Source organism: Pogona vitticeps, chromosome 12 (assembly GCF_051106095.1).
Source record: "Pogona vitticeps strain Pit_001003342236 chromosome 12, PviZW2.1, whole genome shotgun sequence".
In the NCBI taxonomy this organism is placed as follows: domain Eukaryota; kingdom Metazoa; phylum Chordata; class Lepidosauria; order Squamata; family Agamidae; genus Pogona; species Pogona vitticeps.
Window position 1 is genome coordinate 10,525,585 of NC_135794.1, and position 13,558 is coordinate 10,539,142.

The 13,558-nt window shown below is 52.7% G+C and overlaps 1 protein-coding gene and 1 long non-coding RNA gene across 2 annotated transcripts in view; both read left to right on the forward strand.

Moving 5' to 3' along the window:
• The window catches only part of LOC140702428 (maestro heat-like repeat-containing protein family member 2B), a 28,535-nt gene extending 25,469 nt beyond the window's left edge, over positions 1–3,066 (forward strand). The window contains exons 25-30 of the mRNA XM_078381053.1: positions 74–228; positions 511–673; positions 888–1,078; positions 1,384–1,521; positions 2,415–2,526; positions 2,866–3,066. Coding sequence (XP_078237179.1) covers positions 74–228; positions 511–673; positions 888–1,078; positions 1,384–1,521; positions 2,415–2,526; positions 2,866–3,066 — 960 coding nt within the window. The remainder of the gene's footprint in view (positions 1–73; positions 229–510; positions 674–887; positions 1,079–1,383; positions 1,522–2,414; positions 2,527–2,865) is intronic.
• Positions 3,067–8,488: 5,422 nt separating this feature from the next.
• On the forward strand, positions 8,489–9,517 carry LOC144584531 (uncharacterized). Its single transcript, XR_013538841.1, has 2 exons — positions 8,489–8,636; positions 9,149–9,517. It is a non-coding gene; the product is annotated as an uncharacterized LOC144584531 (long non-coding RNA).
• The last annotated feature ends 4,041 nt before the right edge of the window (positions 9,518–13,558 follow it).

The window sequence follows — 13,558 nt, forward strand, 5'->3', positions numbered from 1 at the left end:
GAGGGGCGGGGTATAAATCGAATAATAAATAAATAAAAATCTGAGCCAGGGATCCCCGTCTTGCTCCTTCCAGGTGCCCGAGCTCCTCGATACTTTCTGCAGCCGCCTGCCGATCGTCACTCAGGGAGGCATGGAGGAGGTCCTGCTGGAGGCGGTCTGCATCATGGCCCGCTCCCACCTGGACACAGTCTTGGGCCACCTCCTCCGCCGAAGCCTCCCCTTGGACAGGTGGGTGCTGGAGGGAAAAGAGGGCTTTCCGTCCTTGGGGGAAGAGGCTTCTTTCTTCTCGGTCAGGCCCCGGTCCCTTAACTGGGGCGCTTAGATCGAAAGGACGGATGCAGTCCTGGTGGGAGACCCCACCAAAAGGTTTCTCCTCGCCCTGTGAGAAATTGGTTTCTCACTGCCGGGCGTTGCCGACCCACCAGGGGCTTCTTGCGCCCAAGCTGCTGGTTCTGAAGGCCAAGTCCAGGCTCAGGCCATCTCTGCAACTCCCACCTTCTCTCCTTATAGCGAGACAGGCAAGCTGTGGAGGTCTTTCGATCGAGACCCATCCCTGGCTGTGCGAGTCCTGGCCAAGCTGATGTCGTGTGTGAACCATCCCTCCATCCTCGGATCAACAACCAGCTCTAGCTTTGATGAAAGCGGGGACTATGCGGAGGAAGAACCTCTCAAAGTACGCTCCAAGGGACATGGGATGGCCCATCCTTTTAGACCACGTTGGGAAAACCGTCTCGGCTGTTCTGCTCTGAGAGCCGCTGAAATGGGTGGCTCCAAGGAGGCCAGAACCCTTGCCTTGGGGAGGAGGGGAGGATCTGAGACCCCCAGTAACACCTGGTCTCTCTTCTCCCCCCCACCCCCTGTTCCCTTCCTCTTCCTCCCCTCTTCAGGCCACCTGTGCGATCTATGAGGTCCTCTCAGGACTGTCCTCTGAGGTGGATCTCCAGAAGGTGTTCCCGGAGCTCCTGTTCACCCTCCTGTGGCAGGTCAGCCAAACCCTGGGGCAGAAGATGCCCCCGTGTGAGGGTCGCCGCAGGCTGTTCCTGAGGGAGCAGCACCTGACGCCCGGGAACCCTTGCAGGTAACATCCCCTCCCTTGGGCAGGCTTGGGAAACCTGCAAGCCCGAGGGGTGTGTTTTTTTGAGGGGGGGCGGAGGCAGTCTTTCTGCATGGGGGAAGCGTGCCCACGTCTTACGTGCAGCAAGGAATGGCCCCATCCCACGAACCTCTGCCCGGGTCCCCTTCTGGGCCGAAGGCGGCATCCTCTCCCGGCCACGTGGAGGTCTTTGCCAGCCCTGCTCCTGGAATTTCCCCGCTGCTTCTTCGGATGAGGAGGAGGAGGAGGAGGCGATTCTGAGGCCCTCTCTGGGTCCTTTCCTTCTGCAGCCTCTCTGTGGACACCCTGAAGGCTCTGGTCGTGAAGGGGACACCAATTGCATCCCAGGAGGAGATCAAGACGGCAGACTTCTGGGCCTTACTCGGGGATCCCTGGACCCACCCTGAGGGCCTTTGCCAGTTGACCAAGTAAGTGACTTATGAATAGCCGAAGGAGAGGAAAGGGCTCTGGGGCTGGTGAGATTCTGGGAGGTGGAGCCCAGGAGACACAGGTTGTCTTTCCCTGCGATGGCTGGTCGTCCAGGTGGCTGTAGAATGGCCTCCAGCCTGGATCATCGGCCACAGTGGATCATGAGAAGCAAAGGAGGGAGAGTGGGGTTGCCCCACGTCTGGCGTAGGGGCTTCCCAAGAAGCATCCCTAGTCCCCTGTGGGAAACGGAGTCCTGCCATTTCCCCTCCTGCTCCCCTGATGACAGAAAGGCAGGGGTGGTGGCACCCCCAGAAGCTCATCCCATCCAAAGTGCTCCCCACCTCCCCTCCCTCTCCCTCTGTTGGGAAATCGAAACCTGGAAGGAAGGAGGGAGGGAGAAGGGAAGGGAAGGAAATGAATGGAAGCAAGCAAGCAAGCTAGTTCTTTGTTCATTGGCTTTCAGCTTCTACTCCTCTTTTTCATTCTCTTGGTACTTGTGCTCAGGTGAGAGGTGTAGCGAGGAGGAAGCACGAGTTTAATTGAAGTCAATAGATTTTGCGTTCCTTTGGGTTCTCCAGGTCTGCTCACGCTCTGGCTCATAAATATGGAGGGTTACAGTTCTTCATCTCCTGCTGTTCAGCTCTACTGGTCTCCCTGCCTCTATGTCTGCCAAAATCCGTTTTCTCCCTCCCATTCTCACACTTGTGGGGCGCTTTTCATGCACGCATCCGGCCACCCTTCCTGCATTCCAGGGCGACCTGCACCCACAAGTCCTCCCACGGAGGGCAACCTCTCCCTGCCTGAAGTCCAATTGGCCCGGCTCCTTCCCTGGGCAGCAGTTGTGGAAGCTGGTCTTCTCGTTGACGGTTCCCTTGTTCATCCTCTCTCCCAGGTGCTTGCTGGAGAACGGCTTGCTGAAAGACCAGGTCATCCAGGACGTCCTCCCCTGGATGGATGCCAGCTCAGAAAAGCTGCGGCTCGCAGGAACCGCTCTCTTCACAGAGGTGAGAGCCAGGGGTTGGGGCACTGGGGGGGGGGGATCTGGGGCTGTTTTCTGGTTCTGTACTTGCCCACGGAGCTAAGCAGATCCTTGTGGAAGGCAGAGGTCTCCTCCCCCAGCTGAGAACATTGGACTTGCCCTAGATGAAATGGGCAAGAAATATATGGCACCGCATGGAACGAGGAGGAAGAAACTGTCCTTTCTTGCACACACAAATGAGGCCAGATTTACGTCCCTCTTTGAAACTCCGAGTCCCTTGATTCTGGCAGGGTCAGAAGGCTGAGCTCCGGAGGCCGAAGGGTCCAGGGACACAGGGTGTAACGAACGTCTCAAACTCTTGCAGGTGATTCAGGAGCCCAGCTTTACCCGATGGGCCGCACTCAGGGCCTTCGTTCCGACCCTGATCCGGAACATGGAAGATCAGAACGCCGGGATCCGCCGCATGGCCCTGCGCAGCCTTGGCCGCCTTCTCCTGGTGGCACCGGACCAGGTCAGCCCTTCCCCCCCTGGAGCGGCCCTTGTTTCAAAAGGCGTGGGCTGGTAATGGGTTCAAGACACGCCCTCCCCATTCCCTCCTCGCTGGGGATAAAAGCAGGGACCAATCCAGAGACGCCAGAAACGGAAGAAAATCCACATTCAGGGCACTTTGGAGAAGAAAGGGGTTCGGTGCCCTTTCCTGGATTCCATTCCACCTCGGTAGATCCACGGAGGGCCAAAGGCCAATCTCAGGTGGAACCAGTGGTGGTCCAGCCTTCCAAGGGCTGGTGGTTGTGGGAACCTCCGGCACCAAGTCAGGTCAACCATGACCTCTTCCCCCCCAACCCCTGTGTACTCAAAAGCTGAAGCCTGTCCGGCTCTCCATTCCTGCCGAGTAGAGAGACGGGCACTTCGTAGTCCTATTCCCGGGGAGACGAGGACGAAGCGCGGCCCCAGAGGTGCCACCGAGGGTCCCTCGCTCCCTTAGAACTCGCCCAGTCCACTCACCGGGTTCTGAGCGGCGCCCACGCCCGTCTTCAGCGACACGGTGCCAATCCCCAAAGCAGACAAGGCCGCCAGCCCTTTCCTCAGACACCTCTTCTGATCAGGATGATCTTCCTCGCCTGGATTCCTCATCGCCTTCCTTGTCCTTTCAACCCACCCGTTTTGGGACTACCTTCTGGGAGAGCAGAAAGCAAGCTTTTTTTCGGAAGGGAAGCCCCTGGGAGGTGCGGGTCGCCCGCTAGGGAAGAAGGCCTGGGCTCCGACCCGCCACCTCCTCTGGCCAGCGGGCTCTGGGGAAGGACGAGGGGCTGAGAGAGGGTCCTGGTCTTGTCTCCTCCTTCCAGGTGAAAGGATTGAAGAAGGACCTTCTCATCCTTCTCTTCAACCACCTCCGGGACAGTGCGGTGGTTGACGAAGCTCTGGAGGCACTGGCGCTCGTTGTGCCGTGCCTGAGGATGGGGAAAGTGGCCTTCCTCTTCCGCGATCTCTGCTGGAGGGCCAGCAAGTACCTCTCTGAGGTAAGTGGATGCCCGTCCCCCCCCTCCAAGGGCCCACCCCCCTTTCCCTCCCTGACTCAGGAGAGCCGAGATCTCCCCTTCCCAGGCGTGGCTGATGTTCTAGCTTTGCCCACTGTCCGCCCAGAGATGGTTTCTGAGCTGATGATCCTCACCACAAGAGAGGCTTCTCTGGTCACGGGTGGGAAACAAGATCCTCGGTAGATCCCGCCGAGAAGAGGCCGAGAACCAGTCTCGAGTGTCAGATCTTCTGTTATTTTCAAACAGACTTCGACAAACTCAGCTGCTCTCCTCCCTCCACGCCTGCTCCTCAGCCATCGAGGGATCCTAATCCTACGGTCCCACGAGGGCCCGTGTCAGGATGACTGAGGGAATTCTTAGGGGCTTGAAGTATCTGTCGGAGACAGAGACCATCACCCAGAGCCCAAGTTCCATCCCAGGGATCTCCAGGGAGGGCTAGGCCAGAAATCTGGAGACTGGCCAGCCATGCCATCAGCGGACGAGGGCCTTCCACCTCCAGATACCCAACGCTTTACAAGTCCTGCTCAGGAGAGGGTTTGCCTGTCCACATTGACAAAAGGGCTGCCAGTCTGAACTGACCCACATGGGTGGAGTGGTTTCCTGTGATGGCACCAGGGGAGCCTGCCTCCTCCTCTTCCTCCTCCTCCTCTTCCCAGGCCCTTGGAAACTTCATAATCTCTCTTCCACCCCATGAGGGAAGAACTCAGCTTTCAGGGCGACCCATCCCCTTAGCCAGGGCCTCCACTAAGAGGGGAGAAACCTTCACCTGCTCCTAAGGAGCCTCCCAGGGATGCCGGTCGCCCTAGGTTTCCACTAGGAAAAGGCAAGCCCCCCTTTGCTGAGCGCCACGGGCGAGTGAGCGAGCCGCCGAGGAGGGGAGGTCTGTCCAAGGCCCAGACAGGGCTCCTCCCTGAGCCGTCGGACACAAGGACGAGGCCGGGCAGATTCCGGGGCCTTCCTCCTCTTCGCCAAAACGTCGCGGTGCCTTTTGGATCTCTTGCCAAAGAGTGGCTTTGCTGTCCATGAAGGTGAAGCCTTGTCTTTCCCCGGTTTTAGGAGGACGATGCTATCCGTGCTGCAGCGTTCCATCTCTTCGGTGCCTTGGCCACCCGGGCCAAGCAGGGGTACAAGACCTTCTTTGCCAATCTAGTGAAAGAGAACTTGGCACTCTTGCTCATGTATCAGGGTGACCCAAACCCCAACATCTCAGAGGTACGACTGGAGCATTAAGGCATTGGTTACATATGTATTGTTCTCTGTTTTCCTGCAAAATGTACTTTTAAAGTAGATGTTACATAGGATGTTGAGAATGTTCAAGGTGTTTTCTCTTCTTAAGACAAAATGACTTCTGATCTAAGTCCCCAACCCTATTTCGAACGTCCCGTCCGTGGCCCAGAGAGACCTGGTTGGGAGACAGCTTCCGAGTGCCAGCAACCTCCCTGAAAGAGGATGCTGGGGGTTTTCTCTAAGCAACAGTCCCAGGATCCCACGGGACCCGATGACCCCTTGGCTGGGCCTCCGTCCTCCCCTCTGCTCAACTGCAGAATGCTCAGCCAGCCTTTCTTCGGGGCTTGGTTCTGCTCCTTGCACAGGAGACGATGGCGCCTGGGGGTGTCCCCATGGAGCTCAGGGAAATAGAGGAACCCACAGTGTGGGAATTGGGGCACTACACGAGCAGAGCATGGAAACATGGCTGTTTTGGACTGGATTGTAGGGGAGTAAGGGAGAGAGGGGGGTCTAGAAGCTGTCATACCTAAAAAAGGGGGGGCAGTGGTTCATGTTGCATCTCTTCCTCCCGTAAAGAAGCTTTTCCACACTCTGAAATAGATCTGAGCCGGATGGCTGAGATTTCTGTTCTAATCCGGGGGCTGAGTTTCAGCAAGAAAGTCTCAGCCACTTTGGGCCAAGACACCTGGAAGGCCCTCTCTTCGAGGGGGGTCCCTGCTGCACATCCGACCTTGTAGGAAGGCTGGGCTGGTGGGTGCGGGAGACCAGGCTTCTCCCTGACCAGCACCTCAAGGAAAGGAGGCCCATCCAGGAAGTCACGCTGCCTCCAGCCTGGTCAGACGTCCAGGGGTCAGCCGAGGCGATATGGTCTGAAAAGGCTTTTCCTCCTTAAGAACCCACTTTGTATCAAGAGGTCTTTTCAAATACATCAATTGGACAAAGACGGCTTCAAACAGACTTTTCTGAAATGGGACTCTATATGATCTTGGGCTAGATAAAGATGAGCAGCACTCAAGCTGGCCTGATTTTGGAGGAAAACTTGTAGATCGACCTGCTGGCATTATGGATGCTTTATGTGTGTATGGTGCATGCCTTATCTTTGTATGATACGTACATCCGAAATTTGAAAGTCCATTCTCTGTCTTTTCCTCTCCTTTTTTAGGCATGCAAAATGGCCTTTTTGCAGTGTCTGCCCTTTGTGACCAAAAGACACCTTCAGCAGCTGCACCAGACCACCGAGAGCAGCAACATAAACGCTCTCTGCCAACAGCTAGTGAGCAAGAGAGAAGGGGGGAGGAAGAGAGGCTTTTGGACTGGGAGTGAGAAGGCGGGGGAGGGACAGGAGTTTGAATTAACCAAGCCTAAGTAGACTGTCATTGCCAGCTAAAGTATTGGCCACATCTTTCCAAAAGGTTCCAAGGGGGCTTTTATAATTTTTAAAAAACAACAACACCAAAGTTGAAATCTAATCATAAAGGGTTGCAGTGTTTGAAAAGCATGACACGAGTCTCCTACTAAAACTCCCCAATGAAGAAAAAAAGCTGGTTCTGATCTGGTTCCAAGGCTACCCCTTGACAGCCTTCTCTGGAAGGTTGCCAGGAACCGAATCCAGCTCCTTCGGCCACGCAGGGACGAGAGGACACACTCCCTCGTCCCCCACAGAGAACCCAGGGTGGTGTATGTAGTGGACAGAGCGGTGGACTAGGACTCCGGAAGCCTGGCTTTCCATCCTCCCTGCGGCGAGGAGACCAGGTGCCAGGGCCCGTTGCACCCACACGCCCGGTCGTGCCTCCGGTTCCACCACGGAGGTGCAGACGGAGACCTTGTCGATTGGATGTGGCAAGTGAGGAACAAACAGGACAGAACCCCTGAAAGGAATCTGGCCGTTCTCGTAAGCTGGAAAAGGGATGGATCGGTTTTACTGACATGTACAGTAGTAATCAGGAAAAAAACACCCAAAAAGTGTCTCTTTCAAAAAAGGCAACACAGCATTGTGAGGGATCGGCCCAAGACTTGAATAAAATCCGTGCCGCCACCCTCAGGAGTATCATGGTGTTCTTTGGACCATGGATTTGGGCGGCACAACGAACTGAAGTGATTTTTACATCCCTCTTTAGGTCCAAGAGTGCCCCCACCTGAGCATGGGCCTCCAGAGAGACCTTGTGCCCTACTTCCAGAGCAGGCAGGAAGAGCTCCAAAAGAGAGCTGTGGAGATCTCAGGTAACCGGACAATCCTCTGAGCGGCCCAGTGGGGAATCCCAAAGAGAGGTCTGAACCACCGGGCTGGGCAGCAGTTCTGAGGGAGAAGATGGTCTCTTGAAGGATCTGAAGGGCCCTTCCACAAATCTCAGAAGTCAGGGAGGCCGGAGGAAGGGAAGAGACACCTACGAGGATCTCAAAACCTCCAAGAAGTGCCGACCGACCGGGCTCAAATGTCGCCCAGCTACCCTCGACCCCAGTCTCCCTCCTCTTCACTTCTTTTGACAACTCTATGGAAGTTTTCCCTCAGAAATGCATGTGCTCTCCAGGGGGTCCATTCTGTCACGCTTCGGGTCTTACCAGCTTCCTCTTCTCCCTCATTAACCCCTCTCCAACTTCTGTTTTCCTTTTTATATGGAATTCGTGCTGCAACCCCTGCTCAGTGAGGGTGTCGGAAGCAGCCTCAAGCGGATTCCCACCATCGGGAAGGGTCGAGCCCTCTCTCGACTTCCAAGGAATCCCATCTAGCAGCTTCTGTGGGCAAAGGGAGAATAGTGGGAGGGGCGCTTCCTTTCGGTCCAAATCCTCCCCACAACCCGGCCTCGGGAAAGGCCACCTGACCCTCTGCTCCCTTCATGCCTTTCCCTTAGGAGCCCTCCTCCAGAGCACCCCAGCGACAGCGCTAGACGAAAGAACGCTGCAGCGTCTTCTGACCGGTAAGGCACGGGAGCGATGGGGGCGATCGGGTCTCGTTGCCCACCTCAGTGCTCTCTCCTTGCTGAAAGGATGGGTGGGTCGTTGGGGGGAAGAAAGGGAGGGAAGATGAAGATTCCTTTCGCTTCCAGAAGGAGGCCCCATCACAAAATACAGGTTTGACCCTCCATTGACCAGACATTGGATTCTGGAGGGTCTGGCGGAAGCCCAAGCGTTGAGTTCCTGCTTTGGCCGCCTAATGGGCTGATCCGTGGATGCTTTGCCCACCTCTTGTTTCAGAAGTCGCCCCATTGCAGGGGGACGCGAGCACAACCCTGCAATCAGCAGCAGAAGCTCTAGAGGACCACGTCCATCAAAAGAGGGCAGAACTTCAGGACGACGCCACGCGTGGAAGCCGCACCACTCAGAATTCAGCCACATGGTACCGGCGGCTACTTGGTTTTCGCCGGCACTAAATGTACGTATGTGGTTCTAAAACGGTTTTCTATAGTGTTAAAAGCCAGGGTTGGTTTTACATGGCGTTCCTGAAGTACTCCACCCAGGTGTTGTGGGAGAGAAAGCCGAATAACCAACTCTGGCCACGGCGGTGGCGGTGGAGGAAGGAGCAACTTGAGGGGAGGTGGAGGTGGAGGTGGCGGGGAGGGTTCAAGAGGAGCACAAGAGGAGAAGGTAATTTCTCCTTTGTTACAACCGTTTTTCTGAGAGCTCCTCCCGAGAGGCACACCTTGGACACGCATCGGGGTTGGACTGGAGCCGGGAAAGTGAGGGCGCTGGGTTACTCTACAGGAAGCCTGAATGGAGACCTTTTTCCCTGTGTGATCACACTGCTAGATCCTTAGAAAGAAGGGTTAATGTGCTTCATTGACAAAGGGGGGAAGTGAGCTCAAACGTTCCTTGGAAACATCAGTAGGACCCTCCAGGGCCTCTCCGCAGACTTTCCATTGCTTTCTTGCTCTTTTCTTCTTCCAGGCCATCCATCGAGAGCAAAGGCTTCACCCCATGAAAGAGAACTTCTACAGCCGGGCATTTGCCAACCATCGGACGAGATCCAAGAACTGACTCGTGGGACTGGAGGAACAGGCCGACAGATTCGATGTTGAGAAAAGAAGGGATAGGCTCAGGTTTGAGGGTACCAACTCCTCGCCATTTCTCAGATCCTCCTCTGGCCTAGAGAAGGTCAGGTAACGAATGAATTCTGCAGGTTTGGTCCACCGCTGATCTTCTCTGAGGAACTGGAATTCGTCAGGGATTGAAGACAGCTCTTCTTCCTGAATGTTCTTTTGTTGAAAAATTATTTAGATCATTGAAGAAAAAACGCCAAAGTAAAGGAGATGCACAACCATAGGTTAAAAAAACCATAATAATAAGATGAAGACAAACTGAGGGGGATTAAACTTTCTGGTCAAATAAACCCAGACAAAAATCAGAGGTTTCCAATTTGGTACAAAAAATATATATAGATGGTTGTTGTGGGTTTTTCCCATCCTTATCTAAACTCCTTTCCTCCCCCTTTCCTTCCGAATCCTTATCTAAACTCCTTTCCTCCCCCTTTCCTTTCCCATCCCTATCTAAACTCATTTCATCCGTCTTTCCTTTCCAATCCCTATCTAAACTCCTTTCCTCCCCCTTTCCTTTCCCATCCCTAACTAATCTCCTTTCCTCCCTCTTTCCTTTCCCATCCATAACTAATCTCCTTTCCTCCCTCTTTCCTTTCCCATCCCTAACTAATCTCCTTTCCTCCCCCTTTCCTTTCCCATCCCTAACTAATCTCCTTTCCTCCCCCTTTCCTTTCCCTTCCCTAACTAATCTCCTTTCCTCCCTCTTTCCTTTCCCATCCCTAACTAATCTCCTTTCCTCCCCCTTTCCTTTCCCATCCCTAACTAATCTCCTTTCCTCCCCCTTTCCTTTCCCTTCCCTAACTAATCTCCTTTCCTCCCTCTTTCCTTTCCCATCCCTAACTAATCTCCTTTCCTCCCCCTTTCCTTTCCTTTCCCTTCCCTAACTAATCTCCCTTCCTCCCTCTTTCCATTCCCATCCCTAACTAATCTCCTTTCCTCCCCCTTTCCTTTCCCTTCCCTAACTAATCTCCTTTCCTCCCCCTTTCCTTTCCCATCCCTAAATAATCTCCTTTCCTCACTCTTTCCTTTCCCATCCCTAACTAATCTCCTTTCCTCGCTCTTTCCTTTCCCATCCCTAACTAATCTCCTTTCCTCCCCCTTTCCTTTCCTTTCCCATCCCTAACTAATCTCCTTTCCTCCCCCTTTCCTTTCCCTTCCCTAACTAATCTCCTTTCCTCCCTCTTTCCTTTCCCATCCCTAACTAATCTCCTTTCCTCCCTCTTTCCTTTCCCATCCCTAACTAATCTCCTTTCCTCCCCCTTTCCTTTCCCATCCCTAAATAATCTCCTTTCCTCCCTCTTTCCTTTCCCATCCCTAACTAATTTCCTTTCCTCGCTCTTTCCTTTCCCATCCCTAACTAATCTCCTTTCCTCCCCCTTTCCTTTCCTTTCTCATCCCTAACTAATCTCCTTTCCTCCCTCTTTCCTTTCCCATCCCTAACTAATCTCCTTTCCTCCCTCTTTCCTTTCCCATCCCTAACTAATCTCCTTTCCTCCCTCTTTCCTTTCCTTTCCCTTCCCTAACTAATCTCCTTTCCTCCCTCTTTCCTTTCCCATCCCTAACTAATCTCCTTTCCACCCTCTTTCCTTTCCCATCCCTAACTAATCTCCTTTCCTCCCCCTTTCCTTTCCTTTCCCTTCCCTAACTAATCTCCTTTCCTCCCTCTTTCCTTTCCCATCCCTAAATAATCTCCTTTCCTCCCTCTTTCCTTTCCCATCCCTAACTAATTTCCTTTCCTCGCTCTTTCCTTTCCCATCCCTAACTAATCTCCTTTCCTCCCCCTTTCCTTTCCTTTCCCTTCCCTAACTAATCTCCTTTCCTCCCTCTTTCCTTTCCCATCCCTAAATAATCTCCTTTCCTCCCTCTTTCCTTTCCCATCCCTAACTAATCTCCTTTCCTCGCTCTTTCCTTTCCCATCCCTAACTAATCTCCTTTCCTCCCCCTTTCCTTTCCTTTCCCATCCCTAACTAATCTCCTTTCCTCCCCCTTTCCTTTCCCTTCCCTAACTAATCTCCTTTCCTCCCTCTTTCCTTTCCCATCCCTAACTAATCTCCTTTCCTCCCTCTTTCCTTTCCCATCCCTAACTAATCTCCTTTCCTCCCCCTTTCCTTTCCCATCCCTAAATAATCTCCTTTCCTCCCTCTTTCCTTTCCCATCCCTAACTAATCTCCTTTCCTCCCTCTTTCCTTTCCCATCCCTAACTAATCTCCTTTCCTCCCTCTTTCCTTTCCCATCCCTAACTAATCTCCTTTCCTCCCTCTTTCCTTTCCTTTCCCTTCCCTAACTAATCTCCTTTCCTCCCTCTTTCCTTTCCCATCCCTAACTAATCTCCTTTCCACCCTCTTTCCTTTCCCATCCCTAACTAATCTCCTTTCCTCCCCCTTTCCTTTCCTTTCCCATCCCTAACTAATCTCCTTTCCTCCCCCTTTCCTTTCCCTTCCCTAACTAATCTCCTTTCCTCCCCCTTTCCTTTCCTTTCCCTTCCCTAACTAATCTCCTTTCCTCCCCCTTTCCTTTCCTTTCTCATCCCTAACTAATCTCCTTTCCTCCCTCTTTCCTTTCCCATCCCTAACTAATCTCCTTTCCTCCCTCTTTCCTTTCCCATCCCTAACTAATCTCCTTTCCTCCCTCTTTCCTTTCCTTTCCCTTCCCTAACTAATCTCCTTTCCTCCCTCTTTCCTTTCCCATCCCTAACTAATCTCCTTTCCTCCCCCTTTCCTTTCCCATCCCTAACTAATCTCCTTTCCTCCCCCTTTCCTTTCCTTTCCCTTCCCTAACTAATCTCCTTTCCTCCCTCTTTCCTTTCCCATCCCTAAATAATCTCCTTTCCTCCCCCTTTCCTTTCCCATCCCTAACTAATCTCCTTTCCTCCCCCTTTCCTTTCCTTTCCCTTCCCTAACTAATCTCCTTTCCTCCCTCTTTGCTTTCCCATCCCTAACTAATCTCCTTTCCTCCCCCTTTCCTTTCCTTTCCCTAACTAATCTTCTTTCCTCCCTCTTTCCTTTCCTTTCCCATCCCTAACTAATCTCCTTTCCTCACTCTTTCCTTTCCCATCCCTAACTAATCTCCTTTCCTCCCTCTTTCCTTTCCTTTCCCTTCTCTAACTAATCTCCTTTCCTCCCTCTTTCCTTTCCCATCCCTAACTAATCTTCTTTCCTCCCTCTTTCCTTTCCTTTCCCATCCCTAACTAATCTCCTTTCCTCACTCTTTCCTTTCCCTTCTCTAACTAATCTCCTTTCCTCCCTCTTTCCTTTCCTTTCCCTTCTCTAACTAATCTCCTTTCCTCCCTCTTTCCTTTCCTTTCCCTTCTCTAACTAATCTCCTTTCCTCCCCCTTTCCTTTCCTTTCCCTTCCCTAACTAATCTCCTTTCCTCCCTCTTTCCTTTCCAATCCCTAACTAATCTCCTTTCCTCCCTCTTTCCTTTCCCTTCCCTAACTAATCTCCTTTCCTCCCTCTTTCCTTTCCCATCCCTAACTAATCTCCTTTCCTCCCCCTTTCCTTTCCTTTCCCTTCCCTAACTAATCTCCTTTCCTTCCCCTTTCCTTTCCCATCCCTAACTAATCTTCTTTCCTCCCTCTTTCCTTTCCTTTCCCTTCCCTAACTAATCTCCTTTCCTTCCCCTTTCCTTTCCCTTCCCTAACTAATCTCCTTTCCTTCCCCTTTCCTTTCCCTTCCCTAACTAATCTCCTTTCCTTCCCCTTTCCTTTCCCATCCCTAACTAATCTCCTTTCCTCCCCCTTTCCTTTCCTTTCCCTTCCCTAACTAATCTCCTTTCCTTCCCCTTTCCTTTCCCTTCCCTAACTAATCTCCTTTCCTCCCTCTTTCCTTTCCTTTCCCTTCCCTAACTAATCTCCTTTCCTTCCCCTTTCCTTTCCCATCCCTAACTAATCTCCTTTCCTCCCCCTTTCCTTTCCCATCCCTAACTAATCTCCTTTCCTTCCCCTTTCCTTTCCCATCCCTAACTAATCTCCTTTCCTCCCCCTTTCCTTTCCTTTCCCTTCCCTAACTAATCTCCTTTCCTTCCCCTTTCCTTTCCCTTCCCTAACTAATCTCCTTTCCTCCCTCTTTCCTTTCCTTTCCCTTCCCTAACTAATCTCCTTTCCTTCCCCTTTCCTTTCCCATCCCTAACTAATCTCCTTTCCTCCCTCTTTCCTTTCCTTTCCCATCCCTAACTAATCTCCTTTCCTTCCCCTTTCCTTTCCCATCCCTAACTAATCTCCTTTCCTTCCCCTTTCCTTTCCCATCCCTAACTAATCTCCT